At 39.8% G+C, this 19,413-nt stretch overlaps 2 protein-coding genes across 2 annotated transcripts; one reads left to right on the top strand and one right to left on the bottom strand.

Moving 5' to 3' along the window:
- The first annotated feature begins 497 nt into the window (after positions 1 to 497).
- LOC146456396 (uncharacterized) lies at positions 498 to 8,857 on the top strand. The gene is made up of 6 exons (XM_085092620.1): positions 498 to 636; positions 3,141 to 3,534; positions 4,048 to 4,830; positions 5,509 to 6,597; positions 6,836 to 7,066; positions 7,571 to 8,857. Exons 1-6 carry the CDS (start codon positions 528 to 530, stop codon positions 8,841 to 8,843), a joined length of 3,879 nt encoding a protein of 1,292 aa, XP_084948746.1. The 5' UTR covers positions 498 to 527; the 3' UTR covers positions 8,844 to 8,857.
- A 954-nt stretch (positions 8,858 to 9,811) lies between these two features.
- On the bottom strand, positions 9,812 to 18,806 carry LOC146456395 (uncharacterized). The gene is made up of 5 exons (XM_085092744.1): positions 18,659 to 18,806; positions 13,925 to 14,074; positions 13,044 to 13,390; positions 11,009 to 11,209; positions 9,812 to 10,157 (listed from the first exon to the last, which is right to left on the bottom strand). The coding sequence occupies exons 1-5, from the start codon at positions 18,804 to 18,806 to the stop codon at positions 9,825 to 9,827; spliced, it is 1,179 nt and encodes a 392-aa protein (XP_084948870.1). The 3' UTR covers positions 9,812 to 9,824.
- Between the last annotated feature and the right edge of the window lie 607 nt (positions 18,807 to 19,413).

The following is a 19,413-nucleotide window of genomic DNA, read 5'->3' as shown; positions in this document are numbered from 1 at the left end:
CACATGCGAGGGTGTTAACAACTTTCCTCGAGATTTGTTTCGCTTATTTTTCTCTTTCAGTATGGGAAGTTATCGAATAACGTCAAATATTTTTTTCGAGTACTTCAAGACGCTAAAATTGTCGAAATGTATGAACCGTGCGCGTTCTATGTCGTGTCGTGCCAGTTTCTAATATACATTAAACACTACTGAAATATTTTACTGGTTCCCACTAATCGCCGTGTGGGTGTGTATATTGAAAAAAGGAAAAACTGTTGATGAAAATAGAGTTACACACGCTAACTCGTAATTAGTAGATTTTTTTGTAACAAATTTAGCGTTATGACAATGAATTCGTTATTGCTATTGTGCACGCTTTGTTTCTGTACTTGAAGATAAAGAGCCACTTATTGTTTTATTCCCGTTATGCATTGAATCGTCCCCCATACGGTCGTTTGACCGTTCATATATATATAAGACACAGACCTAACGCTATTTACTAGACCCTGAGGCTGACTGTCCAAGCTACAGCTGAAGCTATAGACAAGATGCTGTCTGTGTGGGTGCTCACAGTGTCGTTCTGTCTCTTGTTAGGTGCGAAAGAAGCCACAAGCACAAACGCAGGAAACCAACTGATGAGTAAATACAGAAATCTAGGTATGTCTTTTTTATTTCATAAATTTTCATTTATCATATATGGAATTTTTGTATTATAACCAACTATTGTACATGTGTGGACGTTTTAGAGTGCCACAGGGCCTCTTTAGAACACAGTTCTAACTTTATTTTTTCATGTTTTCTAGTCACTGCACGTTAATAATTACTAAACCAAATTAAGGGTTCAAAACTAAATTAGAGTCAAAAAAATTAAAAAACGGAAAGAAGTTATCATCTTAGATTAAATTCGTGAAATCATGGATGGTTAATTTTCGAGAAAACAAATGATTTGTAAGTCTTCTAACATGATCTTTTTCAATGCTCTTTGACAGTAAAAATTAAAAGACTGAAAGAAACATTGCAAGTGCAATTTAACCTTTTCCGTTCAGAATTCGTGAGTAACGAAAGTAGCCCTTCCCAAACTGATCACCAATCTCTCTTTTTGATATACAATTAACAACGCAAATTATATTATATTCATTCCTTTAACTGGAAATGGAGCCAAGATATAACGGTATTTATTTGATTACATTTAGAGCGTTATTTAGTTTCCTCTGTCCTCAGTTCATCAAATATCTCTTTCTTTAAGTTGCGTTTATTGCGGCTTTTAATAGCGCCAGACCAAACTTCAGCATAAACAGAAAAGAATGTTTGTTTCTAAAGAAACTGTGGTGCTCCGTCGGAAAAGAATCATTTGGTTTTTTTGACAGAGTTAATGAGGTCATTTGGCGACCGTAAAGAGATTTGAGTGCTGACGTTTGAGGGCGAATCCCGCCTTGACGAAGGACTAACGCTCAAAAACGTCAGCACTCAATCTCTTTACGGTCGCCAAATTACCTTAAAATCTTCTGATAAAACCAAAAATTCGTTACAACGTCTGTTTAGCCGAGGTTGCCGTTAAGATTATTGGAAATCATACAGCATATTGACAGTCCAAGGAAAATATTGCCCTCCCGCAACGTCTGATAATAGAACGCTATTTTCTCATTAGCCCGCATTACCCTAGCTAGGATACTTCCTAATTGTAGCTAAGCGACTTACAACAATGACATGATGGTTACGTCGTTGACACTAAATGAGTCGAACTGATATCTGTTCCTGTTACTATATTAAAAAATCAATATTGTTTTCACGTATTTCAAGGGTGATGTCAGCGCTTCTCCGTTCACTTTTGTGTCTCTTTGTAAGACTTCCGTAAGAAATTTTCCCTTAATGGAGAACATCGTCGAAATGCAAATATATCGATAGAAAAAGTAAAATAAAACCCGAGAAAATCTTTGAGGACTAAATAATTTTATTTGTTCTGCAAAAGATCCATGTTTGGGTAAAAAAAAAAAAGAAGAAGATAAAAACAAATTGAAACCAAATGGATTAAGTCCACTCTCGCCAAAATCGGAAATATATCCGGAAAAATTACTTTGGCAATTTTCGAGAATGGCATGTGTCTTAAATTTTTTTCCCTCGAACATTTACATTTTTTTTTCAGACAAACTTATGGAATATAAAAAACGTGGTTGTGCGCTTCCTAGCTTAAACCGTAAAACCAGTTTCCTATCTATTTGCGCTATCATGATTTTATTTCGTGATAAAACCTTTCATCCATGAACAAAAAAATCAATATAGCATGCTGCAATAAATAATGAAAATAAGCAAGTTGGATGAATTATCAAATAAATGACTTTTTAAGATTGACTTAACAAATGCCAGTTAAAATTGTAAAGAATTCAAATAAAGAAAGAAAAAGCTACAGCAATATGTTTTTATAAACAAAGTTCCTTTGTAATCACCAAGAGTAGTAGAACAGGTTAATAAAATTTCATAACTAAATGTCCTACGGAAACGTACCCATTAATTATATTTCATGACATACTCAAGACCCTTGAGGGAAGGTGACTTTTCAAAAAAACGTAATTGGGTTCTCATTTTTTTGTGTCTTTAATAAAGGTATGATTATTCAAACGCAAGATGCGCGAAGAGGGCCTTTCGTGTCTTTTGTCAACTTCCTTTCTTTCTGTTAAAGAGTTTCTGAATTTGCTTCTTTATTTATTGAATTTAGGACTCCACAAGCAAAGAAAAAATTTCCTATGTATTAGTGCTCATTACTGAAACATCTTATTGATCACGTGTGGTCGAACACTGTCTGATTTTCTTACACCAATTGAGGTTTCAGTATTCCTTTAGTTTCGTGCCTTAACCCGGCTCCACAGTGGGAGATAGGAAGGGACAGAGACAGGAGGGAGGGATGGAGGGAGGCCAAACAGACTAAACAGCTAAGGGCGCTGAATAGTATATACAGAAACCTGAAGTCTTATAACTATGCCTCCCTGAAAACTTCTTTGGGTTTGTGAAACGATCCAAATAAAATTCGCCCACGCTATTTAATTATCCGCCTGGTAGTCTCCACATCAATTTAAATTCTTTAAAATGTTTAAGTTCAGTTATATTTCTTTCGACAATTTTCATTGCGTTACTAAATATTATCATCTCATTTACATCTTTTTTAGATTTTTATTTTAAATGCTGCGATGGTCATGTTGTGAGACGGGTGGGCGGCAGTCACGCCCTGTGCTGTGGCGTGCAGACGTACGACTCCCGCTTCTTCTTCTGCTATCAGCGGCGCATCTACGCTTTATGCGGGAAAAAAGCCTACAATCCAACAACGCATCAGTGCTGCTCTGGAGTGGTAAACTTGAGACTTGGTGGTCACTACAGCACATGCTGTTACACCAAGAGTTACGATAACCGAAGACACTTTTGCCATGACAAGAAAGTGTACGGAAAGTGCCACAACAGCGCGTACGACCCCCGTTCCTTTATTTGTTGCGAAAACAAGATCAGACCACACGTTGGGGGACCGTACACGAAGTGCTGTAAGGACAGGAGCTACGATAGCGGGAGGTAAATGAAATTGAGCGCTTTGAGGAGGCAGCGGCGTCCCCGAACTTTAACTACCTCAGAAAGCGGGTCAGCGCTGAGAACTTTTTTAAAGATTTTAAGTTTAACTGCACATCTGCATCAACCACACGATATAAACAACAGAATTTTGTCTACTATTAACTATTATCATACCTGACATATTCTAATGTAAAGTAGATTAGGTTAGTTTAGAAGTAAACACACGACCCCACAAGCTAACAGCTTTAATTATCATCGTGTTTAAATAAAGATTATGTATGTATGTATGTATGAGAACGTCCAGAAATTTCACGTTTTTCAGCCTTCTTCATGGAAAGTTTTTTTCTACTGTTTCTAGAAGTTTCATTAAAACATTTAAGATTTGTGTTTTGTGATTAGTTTTCGATATGTCGTAACTGTATTTATCTTTTATCCTATCATTTTTCATGTTTGTTAATTGTTAACGCCATTTCTTTTTCACATTGTTAATGCCATTTCTTTTTAAACGACCAACAGATATTTTTGCTTCAATCATTACATCTTTCCTCGGTGCTACAAGAAATCTTACAATCCTCTACAGTACATCTGTTGCCAAAACCACTTCTACTCGCGACCCGGAGGACACCTCGCACGATGCTGCGCAACAAAGGCTTACGACTCATCCGCTCACTTTTGTCACAAAGGTGTCATCATTCGCAAATGTGGCAAGCAGGCATACAATCCAGATCACTTCATCTGCTGCAGTGGTCACACGGGGCCTCAGTATGGTGTAAAACAGGGAAAATGCTGCGGTATTAAGAGCTATGACTCACGATACTACTTTTGCTATGGAAACAAAATCTACAAGAAGTGTGGTGGAAACATTTATAATACCCAGACCTCCCTCTGCTGTAACAACAAAGTTGCCTCTCGAAGTAACTATGGTAGCTATGCCCGGTGCTGCTTCAACCAAGCATATAACTTCCGATCGCAGTTCTGTTTCAGCGGAAAGGTGTACCTCAAGTGTGGCCTATCTCGTTATGATCCCACGCGGAACCTTTGCTGTGCTAAGCACGTGGTACCCAAAATCGGTGGCAGCCATAGTGCATGCTGTGTAAGTAGGAGCTACGATGCACAGAAATACTTCTGCCATGGAGGCAAGATCATTACCTTGTGTGGGAAAAAGATCTACAACCCAACTGCCCAGATTTGCTGTGGTGCCGTGATTGGTAGGCGTATTGGTGGCATTTATGCGAGTTGCTGCGCTAAAAGCAGCTATGATCGCATGTCGTCTTTCTGTCACTCCAATAAGATTTACAAGTAAGTCAACGGTCAACTTAGTAGGAGTTGATATCAAACATTAAATAAGGAAATAGAAAATATTTAGCATTAACTATGGATGATAATATTCAGTCACACTTTCTCAGAAGTAAACGTGTAAGAGCAAGGTATAACGTCTGTATGAAAATATGACAAGATAACTTGGATCGCCAGTGAGGATTCGAAGCCCGGTCTACCTTAAATACAGGAGACCGAGTTCCGAGACCTCTCCGGCGAACCTGTCTATCTTGTTTATATATTAAAAAGTTTGTCTACCTGCCTACCTGTCTGTCTGTCTGTCTGTCTATCTGTCTATCTATCTATCTATCTATCTATCTATCTATCTATCTATCTATCTATCTATCTGTCTGTCTGTCTGTCTGTCTGTCTATCTGTCTGTCTGTCTAGCTGTCTGTCTGTCTATCTATCTGTCTGTCTGTCTGCCTGTCTATCTGTCCATCTGTCTGTCTGTGTATCTGTCTGTCTATCTATTTATCTGTCTGTCTGTCTATCTATCTATCTATCTGCCTACCTGTCTGTCTGTCTGTCTATCTATCTATCTATCTATTCATCTATCCATCTGTCTGTCTGTCTGTCTGTCTATCTATCCAACTTTACCAAACATTATTTTGAGAATGAAAATCTTCTGTATTAACTTATTTCTTGTCACCAAAACAGAATGTGCGGTGGAAAACCTTACAACCCCACTCGTCAACACTGCTGCGTTGGACAAGTTCTTCCTCGAGTTGGTGGCTACAATGCAAAGTGTTGCGGTGTGAAGAGCTACGATTCTACCTCCTACTTCTGCTACAGCAGCCACGTCTACCGTAAGTGCAAGGCCAGCGGCTACAATCCTACCTCCCATATGTGCTGTAATAACTATGTGGTACCCCGGCTTGGGGGGGCTGCAGCCCGTTGCTGTTCCCGGTTTAGCTACAGCTCTCTGACGCACTTCTGCCACTCAAACAAAGTTTATGCGCTCTGTGGCAGGGCCGTCTTCAATCCCTACAGCTTTATGTGTTGCAATGGGTATGTGGCGTCACGTGTAGGCGGTTACAATGCCAAGTGCTGCGCCCATGTCAGCTACGACAAAACCAAGTACTTTTGTCTTAAGTCACGCGTCTACCCACTTTGTCAAGGTAAAGGGTACAATCCCGGTGACACGATCTGCTGTCTAGGCCAACAACAACCACGCGTCGGAGCGCTGGCGTCCAAATGCTGCGCTAACGTATCGTATGACTCTCGCGTCAACTTCTGCTACAATAAAGTCATCTATGGAAGGTGCCAGCGACAATCGTTCAACCCTGACACCCATCAATGTTGCAGCAAGCTTCTAGTAGAACGCGCTGGTTCCAGCTCACGATGCTGTGGTCAGAAGAGCTACCATCCTGACAAGTTCTTCTGCAGCCATGACAAACTGTATGCCCTTTGCGCCCACAGTTCATACAACCCACTCGGCGATCTCTGCTGCTCTGGAAGTTCCATCCCACTCGGGAAAGTCCCTCTCCAATACGCCAGCTGCTGCGCGAAAAAAGTCTACCACACTCAGTCGCACTTCTGCTACATAGACATCGTGCACGCTAAGTGCGGTGGCCAAGCCTATGATCCTCGCAGTCAGTCATGCTGTAATAGCAAAGTGCTACATCTTGTGGGAGGACAGTACTCGCGTTGTTGTGGGTCGGTTAACTATGACTCAAACAACTACTTCTGTTTCAATAACAAGACGGTTATAAGCAAGTGTGGCGGCAAAGTATACAATCCTGTTAGGTGAGACAATGTAAACAGAAATGTTATAAACAATTTACCTAAAAGAAAACGTCATGTTGGTCGTAGACGTTAATTAAAATAGCTGTATACAAGTGTGTATGTGTCTGTAAAGAGTCAATTTCGGAGTAAACTTTCTAACCTGGTGCAAAGACCTGGCATAATCGAATTTAATCAATCGCCTATGGCCAGTCAAAGGTTTTTCAGAAGTAAATATTCTTTCTATTATTATTTTTTCCAGTCAACAATGCTGTACCGGCAGAATCGCGGGCAGCTATGGCCCAAGGTATTCCGAATGTTGCGGTTACTTGTCTTACAACTCACGCACGTCATTCTGCCACGCGGGCTCAATCTATCAGCGGTGTAACTTCAAAAGCTATAATCCTGCTTCGTTCATGTGTTGTGGCAAGGAGGTGGTGTTACGTGACGGAGGAAACGACGCACGATGCTGTGGCAAAAAGAGTTATAACAGGTGAATATTCAATGATGATTTCCATAAGGTTTATCATGATGGTGCGAATTTTCGTCGCTGACGATTGTGCTATCTGCCGATGCTGGCCTGAGGCAAGACTCCAATTTGCTTTAACGCGTCAGTTAAAATTTCTCGTGGCTTCTAAAACATTTCAGTGTATCGTTTTGCCACTAAGCTCACCATCGCAACAAGACAATTTTTTGAATTTCCGCGACTTTCATTAAATCAACATTTATCATAGAATAGATAACGTTAGCTTAGCCAATAAGAAGACGGAATTATAGACCGTTAGTTATGTGCTGGTTCACTTGCAAACAACACACGTTCACAAGGTGTGACATATATGACAGTGTGACTTTTGTTACCTGTAACTTACCCAATGCTTCCTCCCTCCATTAACTATGCTCCTATGTAATACAAAAAGTGTCAAAGTGTGACCTATCTAACCGGTTTCTTTGTTCAATCACATTTTAAACTGCTTTCTATAATGTTTCAAATCTACAGGAAACAATTTTTCTGTCACAATGAAACAATCATACATCTTTGTGGCGGAAGTGCCTATAACCCTGTTAGTTCAGCCTGCTGTGGTGGACGCCTGTCAGTTTATGGTCTCGTTCCGTCATCATATGCCAGGTGCTGCTCAAACTACTTGTTCGACGACCGAACTCACTTCTGTTACGGAGTGAAGACATACCGGAAGTGTGGAGGCTCAGTGTATACGCCATATGTCTCTCAATGCTGTGGTGGTACTGTGGTCCTGCAGAAGGGAGGGCCGCGTTCTCAGTGTTGCTTGAAGGAAAGTTATGATTCCAGCTCACACTTCTGCTTCCAAGGCAAAATAACTCCGAAATGCGGAAATGCTACCTATGGTCTTGGCTCTCACCTGTGCTGCGCTGGGAAAGTTCAGCCCCGCGTCGGTGGAGGTCATGCCCGCTGCTGTCTGGAAAAAAGCTATGACAGTTCCAAGACTTTCTGCTTTAACGACAAGATCTATCCGCGCTGTGGAGGTCATGAGTACAACCCTGTCTCATTCATCTGCTGTGGAAAAATGCCTGTGACCCGCGACGGAGGCCAGTCAGCGCAATGCTGTGCAGCGAAAAGCTATGATTCGCGTTACTACTTCTGCGAACAGGGAAAGATCTACAACTTATGCGACAAGAAGAAGTACGACCCTACCAAATTCACTTGCTGTGACAACGCCCTAAATCCCCGTTACGGCGGAAACAGAACAAATTGCTGTGGGAAGCAAGCTTATGCCAGCGCTCGCTTTTTCTGCACTGGCGGCAAAGTCATTCCACTGTGTAACAACTCACCGTATGACTTGAGCACCCAGAAATGCTGTGCCAACACCCTGGTTCCGAAACAAGGAGGACAGCACGCAAAATGTTGCGCAAAGGAGAGCTACGACTCAAGCCGCTACTTCTGCTACAACAATACTGTAACGTCTTTGTGTGGCGGTGTAAAGCCGTATAACCTGGCCAATTCCCTGTGCTGCAACGGAACGATTCAACAGCGTGTTGGTGGTAAAGATACTGGGTGCTGTGGCCAATCGCCTTACAACTCCAAGACGCATTTCTGTAGCAGCAACCGAGTGTATGGCATGTGTGCTGGTGGGCCTTATAATCCTTACACAGGCATTTGCTGTGGATCAAAGCTCAATCCCCGGCCGTATGGTGCAGTGCTTAAGTGCTGTGCGGACAGTGCCTATGACCCTTCAATTTTTGTATGTTTGTGGGGAAAGAAAATTGCACCAAAGTACGATAAGTCCGTATACTAATAACACTAGCGTTTAAGAATGTCACTTGATTATAGCCTTTCCATTCTTTTACCAATACTGCATGTCAAAGAAGGGCGATCTTCCATACTGAAATTTAATGTAAGAAACATTTTCTTCACTGTCCTTTGCCTCAATGCCAATGAAAAGGAACATATTATTACTTTGTCACATCACGTAAAGTTTGAGAGAAAAAGCTACAAGCCACCTTTATGGCGATAAAAGTTTCTAGACGGGGGCATTTTTTGGTTTGTTTTGTTTTTTTTTTTTTTTCGCTCAGAGAAACACAGACGACTGAGTTTCTTAAAAATAAAATAGCTCGTCCGATATTTAGGCCCTTGTTATTTCCACAGTCTATTTTTTCGTTTCTTTACTGATACTTAAACGCGGTCACTGGATAACAGTTGTGACCAAGAAATACTTTAGGCTTTTTAACGATACAATGATAGTAAAATTTTTGGATGGTTGAAGAATAAAAGCCCAGCATAGTCCTTTAGCGCAGGTTCTTTTTATTAATTTCACTCGATGGTTATATCCAAGCTCTGTTTTGAATTCACTAGACTGAAATTGCCCAGGTTACTTTACAACAGTTAAATATCCAATGTTGTCACACCAGCAACCAAAAATGATTCTTTATACAAAATTTTTGCAACTACTAGGATCTTTCCAACACCTTTTTAAAATTAAATTTAAACGTTTTTAAACTTAAAAGTTTAATTCCAACCTAAATAAAAGTGCTTTGAAATTCTGAAACATTGTGATAATCGTCGGTAACTGGATTGTGTTCCTGCCAGACGTGAGCCACGCTGCTCAGTGGGCTCCAGGGCTACAGGCCTTCAAAGCAGAAAAAAACCGGTACCCTGGGATTCCATGACTCCATTTAGCCAGAATCAATAGTTTTGTCCAGGAAGGCCTCGAGCCCTGGGCTCCACGGCAAACATTTCGGGACTACAGTCCGCGAAAGATCTTTCTTTGAAACACTGTTTAAAGACTGCTAAATGAATAAGGTTCCATAAACGAGTACTTTTTCATTTCCATGGTAACTCTTCTTATTTGTTCCCTGGTCCATACAACGGAATTCCTTGTTAAAGACGGTTTAGAATACAACAATTTTGAGCAGGCGTCAATATAGTCCTTGTCACAAGCTACGTCCAAAAAATTGCACAGCTTCTTCAGACTTTTTTGCGGCTGAGATATTATTTCGTGACTGTAGATATCGATAACTTCGAATTTTCCACACTCGTGCAATTTTTGTGCAGATTCTACATTCGCAAAAAATGAATTTATGATGTCGTCCAATTCATGAGACTTGTTTACCTAGAAGACAAAAGTAATTAAAGAAACCAAAGTTTTGCGAATTAATTTGTGAGTATTACACACTATTACTAATTGACGGTTTGAATTCTCTTGGTCAGCCAGTGAATACAACCTCGTTCCCAGGGTCTCTCTTCTTTCTGCCCCAGCGAGAGAGAGAGAGAGAGAGAGAGGGTCTCTCTCTCTCTCTTTCGCTGGGGCGGGAAGAAGAGAGACCCTGGGAACGAGGTTGCCAGTGAATACTGGCTGATAGTTTGGCCATCGTAAGGATATTTGAATGGGTTCGCTTTGCGAAGGGCTAACGTTCGAAACGTATCTCTAAACGATTAACGGAAAAATACCCGTGAGCTGCGAGACACTTTGGTACGTACTAGCAGGGAAGTGTTGAGTTCATAAAACAAGAACAGAGAGTGCAATGGTTGGGATATGGTTTTCAAACGTTTCGAGCTAAAATTTAACCTACTGGAGAGGGGATTTGAGTTCTCACATGTTTGGCTGGGTGGTAAGCACAGTTTGGCTCAAGGAAGTATGGAGATCCGGGAAACCATTTTGTGATAGTCAACATTTGCTAATTATATGTTAACCCCGGCCAACAAGGAACATGTAAGCCCCAATACTTTTCCCTTCCTCAATATCATAATCTATTATATCTCACATGAAATAGCTTTCTTAATTAAGTTGCAAAGCACAAAACGTTTCTTGAGAGCATAAACATGTGTTTCAAATTTTTACGTGCTCTTGCGTCGAAGTCCAAATAAAGTTATTTTTGACATTCGTTCAAGATTTCGCGTTAAAAGCTTCCGTAGATAAATGTCCGCTTGATCAACATTGATTTATACTATTGTTAAACTTACTTTGAAACCTTCGTTATTGGCAAGCTTCCTGGAATTAAGTCGTCTCAATAACTGTGTCGCGATGTTGTCAAACGGATTTCGGATGACGTGAATAAACTTGAGTGGAGTTTTTAGAGCGCTCTGTATTTGCTCCAAAACTTGTATGCTGCCTGCCCTGCGTAATAGATAGCTTGTACTGGTTCCTTTTTTGTCTCCGATAACCTGCAAAATCAACATTTATTTATACACATGTATTATCACGCTAATACTTCTGTCCACCTACATGCCTATACCTATTTATAATTATCTATTGCACTGCAGGTGCAATGGAAAATTATGTCGATCATTATCGGTCTCAACTCTGCTTAGTGTCCATCTATTAATTCTTTTAATTCAAGTTTATTTAATTCTTTTCCTTTAGAATCACGTTATAACTGAGGTGAAAAATCTGAAGATTGGCTAAGAATCGAACTGCAAACTTACTTACGTTTCTTTAGAATTGTTTGAGACGTCGAAAAGATAATTAAAGCATGCATACAAGAATAAAATTAAGGTAACCAGAAACATGCTTTTCGACTGTATCGCCCCTCTTCTATACTTGAACGGCCAATTGATCTCATCCTGTCCTCATTCAAATTTGTTTGAAAAACGTTTAAACTTCCTGCGCTCTGTCACGTTGGATTTAATTACACTTTCCCAATTGTAGCACCCAAAAGATTTCAATAATCATATGACGGCGTCTTAAAATCAAAATAAAACCGCACGAAAAAAGTAGATACCAAAATGGTACTTGCACGAATTATATGCACACTTCAGACTGATTAGTCCTACTTGTATCAAAAAAAAACAATTTGAATTAAGAATTTATTTTTAACGGTTTACTTCATTTTTGTTTTTTTTGTTAAGTGGCGCTTCCTTTTCAGGGCATTTGGCAACGAAAGAACGAATCCCGAAGGAGTCAGACTCAATACCACACAATCATCTCCTCAAGTTATTGAACTGCAATGGAGATTGGTGATATAACCACCCGGCACCTATAAAATACCACAAAATGCCACAGGAAAATATAAAAACGCAAACCAGGTTATATAGAAAAAGATGGTTATGGCGTCCATCCAAGATGTTAACATTTATGGCTGGTTCGAGACTTTGAGTGATGTTAATATTTTAACTTAAAGCCTCTTCATATGAGCCCAGTAGACCGGGCTGGCTCGCGCGGTTTCCGAGATCTCGCCTCGCCACTCTTTTCTTTACAAAAATTTCGATGTGTTCATATGAGAAGGCGGGCTGGCCCGGTTACCGAGATCTCGGTTTTTGCGACGGAGATCTCGGTAACCGAGCTGGAAATTTTTCCCATATGAACACTCCATCCCGGATACCGGGACTGACTGAGACGAAACAATTTTAACTGAGCATGGCTTGTAAGGTCGCTGACAAGCCAGGGAAATTGTTTTTATACAGGGTTAACCTCCCGATTTCCCTATTCAGGATGTTTTTGTATTTGTGTTGAAGCCGGCTCCCGGCTGAATAAATGTTATGTTAAGTCGGAACGCGGGTCCACGGGTAAAAATGGTAAAAATTCCTTCATTTAGCTACAAAATAATTCTACAACAACAAGAGGGGAAAAATTAACTTAATTCTTGAAAGGAACAGCTCGTGATCTGTTCTAGCGCATTTTAATTTTCAAGTTTCAATCTACTCCGGTCTTCTGTCTCTGACTAGAGGCACGAATCGACAGTTTTATTTCCGGCTGGGATATAATCTATAACAAAATTAAACAATTATTATTATTTTTTTGTTTCTGTTGAGAGACAAACATATTTGGGTTTCGAAATGACATCAAATTCGGGTGATACTTCCTCTTTAAGGTTACTGATAGGTTTCACGAGTGTCTTCAGGGAAATCTTGAGTACGCGCGCTGCTTTCGATAAAACCACAAAAAACTATATATCACTGAAAAGCTGATAAATTGAAGTTTGCGAAAACATCACTTTTTTTATTTTTGTTGGATAAATAAGCGCTCAGAGGCCTGTAAACTCGTCGCCTCATATGTTACCTTAAGTTTGTCTCTGTATTTTCCTTGCCATTGTCCGGGTACATGATAACAATATCCGTGACGTTCCCTTGTAGAACAGGGCGCACGATTTCCAAACATCGCTTGTGCTCTTGACAGCGAGTGAAGGTCAAAGAATATTCGATTCTTCAGATCAGCACTGTGTATTTGGGTTTTGTAGTCCTTGCTCCACTTAGTTATCAACTTAAATTCATGTGGAATAATGATCTCTGGATGAGCATCCAAGATGGCACCAACAAGACTGTGACCACTACGCGCGTGTCCAACGAACAAGACAAACATTTGCACGCCATCGTACAACGTTTGGAGCTCTTCCTCAAGACTTTCTACTGCAACAAAAGAAAGAAAGGTTTTACTAGCACTTAAAATTGAGAACTCTGTCCTTGGAGTTAATTTTCAGCACAATTTTAGCTCTTTGTGACCGTCTCCTTATAAAGCTATGCCAATCTGTGTTTTAAAAACGTTACTCTAGTAAGAGCTGATCCAATTTTATGTGAATCAGTTACCACCTCCGACCCCTGTGTAGGCGGGTAGTTTCAGGGTAGTTTCACTGTGCAGTAAAATTCAGTGATAAACTGTGTTTGCAAGGACCACCGTGACAAAATAAAAGTACCGGATCCTGTAGACAGGGTCAGTCTCAAACATACCCTGAAGAAGAAAGGCCGTGCCTTTCGAAATATTGGAAAATATACTTCCCTGACCGTGAAATCAGCCTTGCTCTTTTGTTAGATTATTTAGTTTCACTGTGTTTAATTTTTCTTTTTTTCTAACAGTGGAAAGCAAACTTGAGATTTACTTATAATAACTCAAATAACTCAGTTGAAGTTATTTGTTCTCTGATAATTTTGTATTTTTATACTCACCGCGAGTTGTAGATGGAATGTAGTGGAAGATATTTGCTGGCAGGTGAGGCGGCTTCGCATAAATAAACAGGAAAACCGCTGCCGTTAGTATGAGCGTTGCTATGGCCACATGTGAGCGTCTCATAATGACAGGGTTTTGAAAAAGCGGAGCTAAAACAGAACATAAGCTGCGCTGTGAACATTAATAACGGATCTAAGTTTTCAAACTAATATCATTAATCGTTTCAAACAAGTAAATCTAGCAGCAGTTGCACTTTCCGGCAGAGAAAGATTAATTACTACAATCTTCAGCAGTTAATTGAATCTGTATCAACTAAGTTCACAACATTAATAATTATACAGTATAATGATGTTGATGATGATGATGATGACGATGGTGGTGGTGGTGGTGGTGATGGCGTTGGTGATAATTATTATGATGATTTTTTGTCTCTTATTTTGAACGCAGCCATTTTAGGGATGCATTTGTAAGAACTGTCCTCGTGGTTGTTATATTTCTTGCACTTTGATTGGCTCTTCATTTAGTTCACTGGCACAAGCCTTTATAACTTGCAAATGAACCATCAGCTAAATTATACAACGATCAAAATAATTCTTGTGACTGAAAACATTGAATGTACATACCGAATTTCAGAGCTCATAATTGAGGGACTTTTTTCCAAGAATTATGTCTTTTTATTTGCCTCAAAGCCGGTTGGCTTCGTTAAATTTATTCACCTTAAACGCTGCAAATTATCGTAGAATTTGGCACCTTTTTCGTTTAGTTTAGTGATCGGCACTTGTTTCCTTTTTATGTTTCCGCGTTCTCTAAGCTTTTTCTCTTTCATTGCTTTTTTTTGTTTTGTTCCCGTATTTGTAGTATTTTTTGATAAAAAATGCAATTATTCTATTCGGGTTTGCTCTATACTATAAAATGATTAAAACCAACTCGGCGCGTCCGTTATCATTTGATATGTAACGCGCCTTCGTATGATATAAATATCAAATATTTACTCATTTAGTCATTTACCTTAATGCTACCTCTGTCAGTTGTACATGGGGTAATCAAAGCGTTCGTGACTTCAGCGTCAGTGGCAATATTACGCTTTCGAGTGACTTATTGTAATACGCTGGCCATAATTGCCTAGGATACTAACGGTGTTTAAAAAGCACGTTGAGTAAGTCTTGAGGGGGGTAGAAACAACCACAATAGAGCTTTTTAAAAAATTGCTAGAGGAAACAGCGAGCGATAATGTAAACAGTTTGTCATCATCCAACCGCAAGCTTATCTTCACTGCACTGAATAAGTGGCCAGCAATCAAGAGTTATCTTTCATCTCAGTCATCTGTATTAACCGAACAATGCTCCTTTGTTATTTGTTGTTTCGGTTTACTTATTAAAACATGAAGAGAACCGCACTCCCCTTGACTCTCACACGACTAGTACAATATTTTTGATCTAGTGTCAATCGGTCGTCCCTGTGGTGGACGAAAATTGCCAGGTGTATTCCATTCAGCCACAATTTTCATACGATAAATCGCCGAAATATGGTCGACTATACTCGACGTCAGCTATCACATAGTGTGCCCATTCCCGCGCGAGAAACTTGAACTTCTTAAGTCTCCGACTGTATGACAGCTTAACAGATCAATTTTGCTGTTACGATCGCGGAGACGATCGGTTCAAGTAGCCTTGAGAGTTTATCGCTGGATAAAGCAGAATGTATACCTGACTTCTGAGCACAAAAAACAATTGAATATGCTTTAAATAAAATCATTGCCTAAGGGAGTGTTCATTATTTATGGGGAGGGGGGCTGGAAAATGGGGAAACGAAACGTTTGGAACTTTTTGGACCCCCCCAGCTAGAAGATGTAAACGTTTTTGACCCCCCCGCCCCCCCCCCCCCAATGATGCATTTATTATCAAACCATACTCTCATCCTCCACTTAACGCTTTACTCGCCTACCTTTTGCTTGCTCCACTAGCAGTAGAAGAAACTATTACGTGTGTTAATGTACAGGTTGAAGTGATATAGAGTGTAATCACTAGTCTGGAAAATACCACAAGGCAGCTAAAGAGGGTTTTTGTGCAACTGGCAGACACTCAAAATAAAAGTGGAGTGAGTAGGAGGCGGAAAGAGGCCAAGAGAAAGGCAAAACAGAGGAAAGAAAAGAGAAAAAGACTGTGCCAAGCTGCAGCTGTGGAGTCCTTGACTGGGGAAAGTGCAGAAGAAGTTATATTGCCACTGTCAGATGACATGATCTGCCTGCAAAACACTGACAACCTTCGCCCAACTGTTCTGGTGAAAGGCCTAGATCAACTTATTTCTGAGGGCGGCCTATCTGTTGGTGCAGCCAGTGAAATCCAAACATATCTAACTAGCAAATCCATTGAATGAAACCCATTTCGGCTGTGTAAACTAGTGGTGTTACATTACATTTTATCTTATGGTTTGATTTACTGTGGTACAAGTACATTAAATGTCATGCGTTTCTGGAAGAAAAAACCCCAAAATAATAATATCAACCTTCAAACTTTTTTGTCCCCCCCCCCCCTCTTCCCCAGATCCAGAGTAAAACCTTTCTGACCCCCCCCCCCTTAAATAGGGGGTAAACTTCGCTTGCCCCCCCCTCCCATTTGCCAGCCCCCCTCCCCATAAATAATGAACACTCCCTAAGCCGTCTTGAGAATTAAAAAAAGGTTCGCACATTTAAAGTTAATAATAAAATTGAATAAAAAGGGATGCTTTATCAACAAGCAGCTAGCTTTATTTTATAGAGCTTGCGACCACTGAATGCTACATTTTAGTTTTCCCTGAAGTGCTCATGTGAAAATTTTGATTTAATACGACAAGTGCAACTTTATTCATTAGTCTCTTTGTTTTTGTTCGTATCTCAGTCAAAACTGACATTTGTGGCATTTCAGTGTGGTTATCACTGAAACTCGTTGAAGCCAATATCATGAATCGCTGCTCTTGCCGTTGAATTCAGTCCGCCCCGCCCCCCTCCATCTGAACTCAAATTGAGAGTAAGAAACGTATGAATGACAAAGACAATACTCGTTATCTTTTACTGATGTTTTTTTTTTTTATTATTTTTTGAGTGTGCTGCCTACATTCACATAGAAAACGCATTTCATTTGTATATTTTAGAAGTTGCTGTGCGCCGGATCGTTGTATTAAAAACATAGACGATGAGAAGTCCAAAGACTACTGCAAAGCTGACACAACGTAATATATTTTAAAACAATATTTCGGCTGGCCAAACCAGCCTTCTTCAGGTTTAGATGTTACTAAATTATATAAATGAAATTACAATATATATCATGGAGGATGTTGCAATACATGGGAGCAGCGGAAATGACGTTTACAAGGTGGTACCAAAGGATGAGGAAATAAGTAAAATAAAATAAAAAAATTACAATTCATCACGTCTATTCAAACCGTGGGATTCCAAGGTCCCTGCTAAATCTATAAGAAAAGATTCTCTGGCTTTTCTGATTGAATCACGTGAGGAGTGGATAACTAATAATCGTTTTGCTTCTGGTCTTAATATTTTCTCGCCCCTATTGTTTTTTTTTTTTTGTCTTTGTTTTTAAGTTATTCAGTGGCTTCCTGTTTTTAGCTTAATTTAACTTGCATTTGTATTTACATATTTCGTATTTGTATCTTGTACTATTGTATTGTGACTATTTTGTTAAACTTTACTGTTGTAAATATTGTGTCATGTAAGGCAAATAAGAATTGTTAAAAATAACCTGTTGTATAACACCCGGGATAACAATGACGGCGCGGCTTGCCGCGCAGATCTCAGGAGGGCGAATGAGACTTTGGCGCAAATCCATGACATTGTAATACCGTAAAACTCTCCCTTCTTGGTCTGGCTTGCCATCAGAAATGAAATATACTTTTGCAGCTGCTCTAGGACGGCTTACAACCCTGGCTACCAGAGGTATTTGCTCGCACTTCGTGAGGACTCGGGATCGGCCGAATCGTCGTCGGCGAGTCATAATAAAGGTAGTACTGGCAAAGGGACTTCGACAGTAACCGAAAACCGTTCAAGAATAGCCTGCAGAACAGGCTGAATATTTTTTTGGGGGGCGTTTTTCAGGTGAGCGGACGCAAGCACGAGTTACGCACGACGGGAGTGCGATATGGTCTCTCATTTATTAATTCGATCTTTGATCCACAGTTCAAATTAAATATGAGACATTTTACGTATTTCTCTTCGCTCTCTTCAACTTCATAGGACACGAGCGTTCATTGTCTAACCGTCTTAGAGCATGGTCACATCCGCGAAGAAACCATATTTTAATAATAATAATAATAATAATAATATAAAAATAATAATCTCTTTATTGAAATATTCCGAGCAAAATCGATATTTAGAAGTTAAAAGTACAAAAAAGAACTATTAAAAACCTATTTACTGAATTCAATTCATCATCACTAAAAATATATTTGGAAGTTAAAATACGGTCCTTGATGACGAAAAAAAGCGGATTAAGCGGATTAAGGGGATCATATCGGTCATTTAAAACAGCTAAAATTACGAAAATTAAGAAAAGAAAAGATAAAAAAAAACCCTGAGAAATTCGTTCTCATCCTAAATCTAGCCAGTTGTTTATCGATTTCAAAGTCGGTATCTGCAATCTTCAGCGGTGCTCTTTGCGTACAACGTGAGCCTCTCAAGCATAGCAGCGCAGATCTCAGGAGGGCGAATGAGACTTTGGCGCGAATCCATGACATTGTAATACCGTAATTCTCTTCTCCTTTCTTGGTCGATAAAAGTTCGGCCAGTCTACTATGATATCTCATGCATTCACCTGCCATTCCTCCGGTGGTAGTAAATACCAGTGGAGTGAAGGATCCTTGTTCCACTTCTAGCACCCTGCTGGCGTACATTCTCTTCATAATAAGCTCCGCTATAACTGAAACTACGCTTCAGGTAGTCAGTTCTCGGTTTCGGCAAGTACAATTTTTGACTTGCTTCACGAAGATCAAAGGACAAAGTTCTCGGAGTAAACATGTTACAAAGATAATTTGGGGCGAGCTTATTAACACATTTATACTGGTAATTGAACTGAGTGGAGTGCAATTTGGTCTGAAATGATACGCGTGATTTCAAAATCGAAGGAGCGCACAGCGCGAGTCTGATTTGAAATCGCAAGTATGATTTCAGACCAAAAATTGCACGACACAAAGTTCAATTACCACTTTATTACACCTATTTGGAAATCACAGAGTTTTATTGTCAATATTAATATTCTATTTTTGTTACTTCATTTCCATTTTGATGGGTTAAAGAAAGGATGCGATTTAGAGCAAAAACTGGTGCAGTTTGGGAATAAATCGCACTGTTGAGAGCCAATCAGATTGCAAGGATCACCAGTGATTTCAAAATAAGTGTAATAAGTACATTAAATTTGCCTTTTGCTTCGTTCTTATAACGGATAAGTTGTGCCAGCTGAGAGAGTTGAGAAGAGGAGTTCGTATTATTATATACATACCG

This window comes from Pavona decussata, unplaced genomic scaffold (genome assembly GCF_977016875.1).
Source record: "Pavona decussata unplaced genomic scaffold, jaPavDecu1.1 SCAFFOLD_254, whole genome shotgun sequence".
Lineage (NCBI taxonomy): Eukaryota > Metazoa > Cnidaria > Anthozoa > Scleractinia > Agariciidae > Pavona > Pavona decussata.
This window is presented reverse-complemented; position numbering and strand designations above follow the sequence as displayed.